This window comes from Sinocyclocheilus anshuiensis, unplaced genomic scaffold (genome assembly GCF_001515605.1).
Source record: "Sinocyclocheilus anshuiensis isolate Anshui unplaced genomic scaffold, SAMN03320099.WGS_v1.1 scaffold1497, whole genome shotgun sequence".
Classification (NCBI taxonomy): Eukaryota; Metazoa; Chordata; class Actinopteri; order Cypriniformes; family Cyprinidae; genus Sinocyclocheilus; species Sinocyclocheilus anshuiensis.
Window position 1 is genome coordinate 14,095 of NW_015543492.1, and position 3,191 is coordinate 17,285.

The window sequence follows — 3,191 nt, forward strand, 5'->3', positions numbered from 1 at the left end:
AAACTACACACAAGTTTACTTATTTTGTCTGTCAGTTATTTGTGATGATAAAATTAAGAGTTTTTTGGCCTGCTTGTGAACTCCGAACCTCTGTTTATTTAATTTAGCTAAGACTTCTCATGCAAAATCGATGCAATGTATTCTAACTAGCCTTTTGGTCATGTTTGTCCCAGGTATGTGTTTTGTTCGGTTTTGTCATGATCTGTGTTAAAATAATATCAGCTATAGTTGAATGTTAGCTATTAGCACATGTGTTGTATGCGCTTGCACGTGCTGAAGTGTGTAGCGGCGCCATTTTAGGGCTGCATTCTTCCTGTTCTGTCTTTCTTTTATACAAAATATGTAAAATATTGGTCACTTAAGTTTACAGTTTCTCTGTATTAATGTGAATTGACTGTATTAGTGTTTTATTTTATTTTATTTGTTTTATTTTGAGGTTTTTGCCCACTTGTGTTGTATGCGCTTGCACGTGCTGAAGTGTGTAGCGGCGCCATTTTAGGGCTGCATTCTTCCTGTTCTGTCTTTCTTTTATACAAAATATGTAAAATATTGGTCACTTAAGTTTACAGTTTCTCTGTATTAATGTGAATTGACTGTATTAGTGTTTTGTTTTATTTTATTTTATGTGTGCTTTATTTTGAGGTTTTTGCCCACTATAAGTCACATGCACTTTTGAGAAAATGTCAGCAGCAGAGTCTCTATATCTCCCTGATGCTAAGACTTCTCATGCAACATCGATGCAATGTATTCTAACCAGCCTTTTGGTCGTGTTTGTCCCAGTTTTGTCTGTCAGGCCCAGTAAAGCATCCTTGAGTGACCATCCATCTGATCTCAGTCTGAAAAACACACACACACGTGTATATATATATATATATATATATACACAGTATATAGCCTGTGTGTGATATATATGGAAACTGTTGTCTCTGAAAGATTTAAGATTATTTTGGTGGGTTTTGAGGTGGAATATGCTTGTGTGGGTCCAGGAATGGAAATGTTTGGGAACCCTGGATTTAGACAGTGAGATGATTCTGATATGACAACATTTGCATAATCTTTATTAGAAAAAAGACAGACATGTACAGACAGTCCATTTATAACAGGATCTGGGCTTCAGTACATGCTTATCAAAGTACTGTTTGTGTTCAAATGAAAATGCAAAAAAATGACTTGCATGAGAAAAATGACAGCAATTAAAACCACGATGAGTTAGGATTCTGGAAAAGCTAAACAAGCATTTTGACAGACCTCCAAATCAAACATCAGAAACGATAATTCAGTGTTTTTTAACCCATATGATGCTTTCTGAGACATTTTTAGTTACAGTTCTTAAACAGCTGTACATTTTTCGCCAAGTTTTGACTCAGAAATTGCTGTAATTCCTGCAGGCTCTTTTTACTGATCGCTGCATTGTTCTTTTCTTGTTTGTTTAGGGCCCAGTAAGCTTGAGAGACCCACAATCTTTCTCTACTGTTATAGCAGCAGAATGCCGTCCACATGTAAGAGGGAATGTTCACTCTATTGTTTAGTTTGTTTTTGCCAGGTATAGCTCCGGTCAGCACATGAGCTAAAACTTTATTGTTATTGTCATAGCAATGTGTACTCATGGTATCTCTGGTCTCGTTTTCAATGCGATTCCAACCGCCGGCATTAAATCTGATATTTTGTGGCACAATGTTGGTGAGTGTGAATGTAGATTTGGCCGTGAATTCATCAGCTGCGTGACAGTTGGGAAATAAGTGACCACGATTCACTCCATAGCGGTTTTCGAAGTAGTCTTCATGGATGGCCTGATTTCTATATGGAACAGTCATGCCAACAACATGAGGATCGGGCTGCAGATGTATATTTACAAGAAAGAGAAAGTTATTAAACACTAAGAGATTTCTAAAATACCTGACTCAGAAATTAAAGTTATGTCATTTATTACTCCCCCTGCAGTCATTACAAACCTGTTTGCAGTTATGCTTTAAAGTAAAACACAAAATTAGAATTCTTTTCCCATATAGCAGCCTGTTAAAGCTCCTAACAGTAGTCTTACTCAACTCACCATTCAAGTGGTTTTCTCAATGTTTCATCCAGAGTTATTAACTCAAATTCATCATAAGCAGGCATTTATTAACTGATTTAATGTTGCATAAAAAACCTGCATAATTCTTTTTTTGTGTATTTGGGTTTAGAATAATATGAGGTTGAATAAATAATGTTTTTTTTTTTTTTTGGGTGAACTATTCCTTTAAAACACTAAGTTGATAGACTAGAAGCAAAAACAGCACTGAATGGAAAACTTTAACGTAAGACTTCTACAGGAAAAGAAAAGAGGTGAGGAATGACTCCTAAAACACTTGATGCACAATAACAGCAGACAAATGAGGCATCATAAAAAAAGCTGTGAAAATCATCACCTGCGGCTCGATCATCCATGGAATCTTTGGTCTTATGAAATCTCCTCTTGCAGTGTATTTGTACGCCGAGAAAACAGGAATCCTGCTTTCTGTGTCGTAGAGAGTTGCAAATGTATATCCTGAACCAACACTTGTGAAACTATATCTCTGACAGATTTTTTTGTAGCGAGCATGCTCAGAGTTCAGATTCAGGATGCCAGGAATCACCGGAACCTGTCCTTCAGAGAAAAACTCACTACATTTATTGAATGTTTGTAGAACTTCAGACCTGCCGAATGGACAGCTCAACGCCAGCAGCACAGTGATAAACAGCCGCATGTTCACAGAACTAAAGAACAAAAATGTAAACGCAAGTTCCCCAGAAGTCTCGCAGATGAAATGACCTCTCCTCCTGCGCACTTAAATAGTTCAGCAGCTGAGATGATGTACACACAGATGCACACACATCCAATCCTGTGAACCCACAAACCTAAAAAAATAGAGCTTGAGTGTTAGTTGTCATTCACGCATCATCTATTCCACTACAAGCCTGCAACACATTTATACCGCATTTGGAGTCATGCTCAGAATTCATCCAAACTGCAGAGTTTCAGTTTGACTTGTCTTTAGTGACCTGTGTGTTTCACAGCTATTGGTACCATATATTGTCTATATAGATAATTTTATACTGTAAGTAAAATTCTTTTGCCTGTAGATATAGTTATACCTACATTAGAAGTATGGTTTATTGGTATGCCTATGCAAATAAAATGGGGCAATAATGTTTCAGTTCCTTTAACAATGGTG

At 36.8% G+C, this 3,191-nt stretch overlaps 1 protein-coding gene across 1 annotated transcript; it reads right to left on the reverse strand.

Moving 5' to 3' along the window:
- Positions 1-1,316: 1,316 nt before the first annotated feature.
- LOC107694736 (endonuclease domain-containing 1 protein-like) lies at positions 1,317-2,723 on the reverse strand. The gene is made up of 2 exons (XM_016494416.1): positions 2,406-2,723; positions 1,317-1,835 (listed from the first exon to the last, which is right to left on the reverse strand). Exons 1-2 carry the CDS (start codon positions 2,721-2,723, stop codon positions 1,317-1,319), a joined length of 837 nt encoding a protein of 278 aa, XP_016349902.1.
- Positions 2,724-3,191: the final 468 nt, after the last annotated feature.

Excerpts from the sequence above, each read along its gene's own strand:
- LOC107694736 (XM_016494416.1), bottom strand. The coding sequence starts at position 2,723 with ATGCGGCTGTTTATCACTGTGCTGCTGGCGTTGAGCTGTCCATTCGGC. Across the intron at positions 1,836-2,405 it reads CATGGATGATCGAGCCGCAG|CCCGATCCTCATGTTGTTGG; the intron begins GTGATGATTTTC and ends ATACATCTGCAG.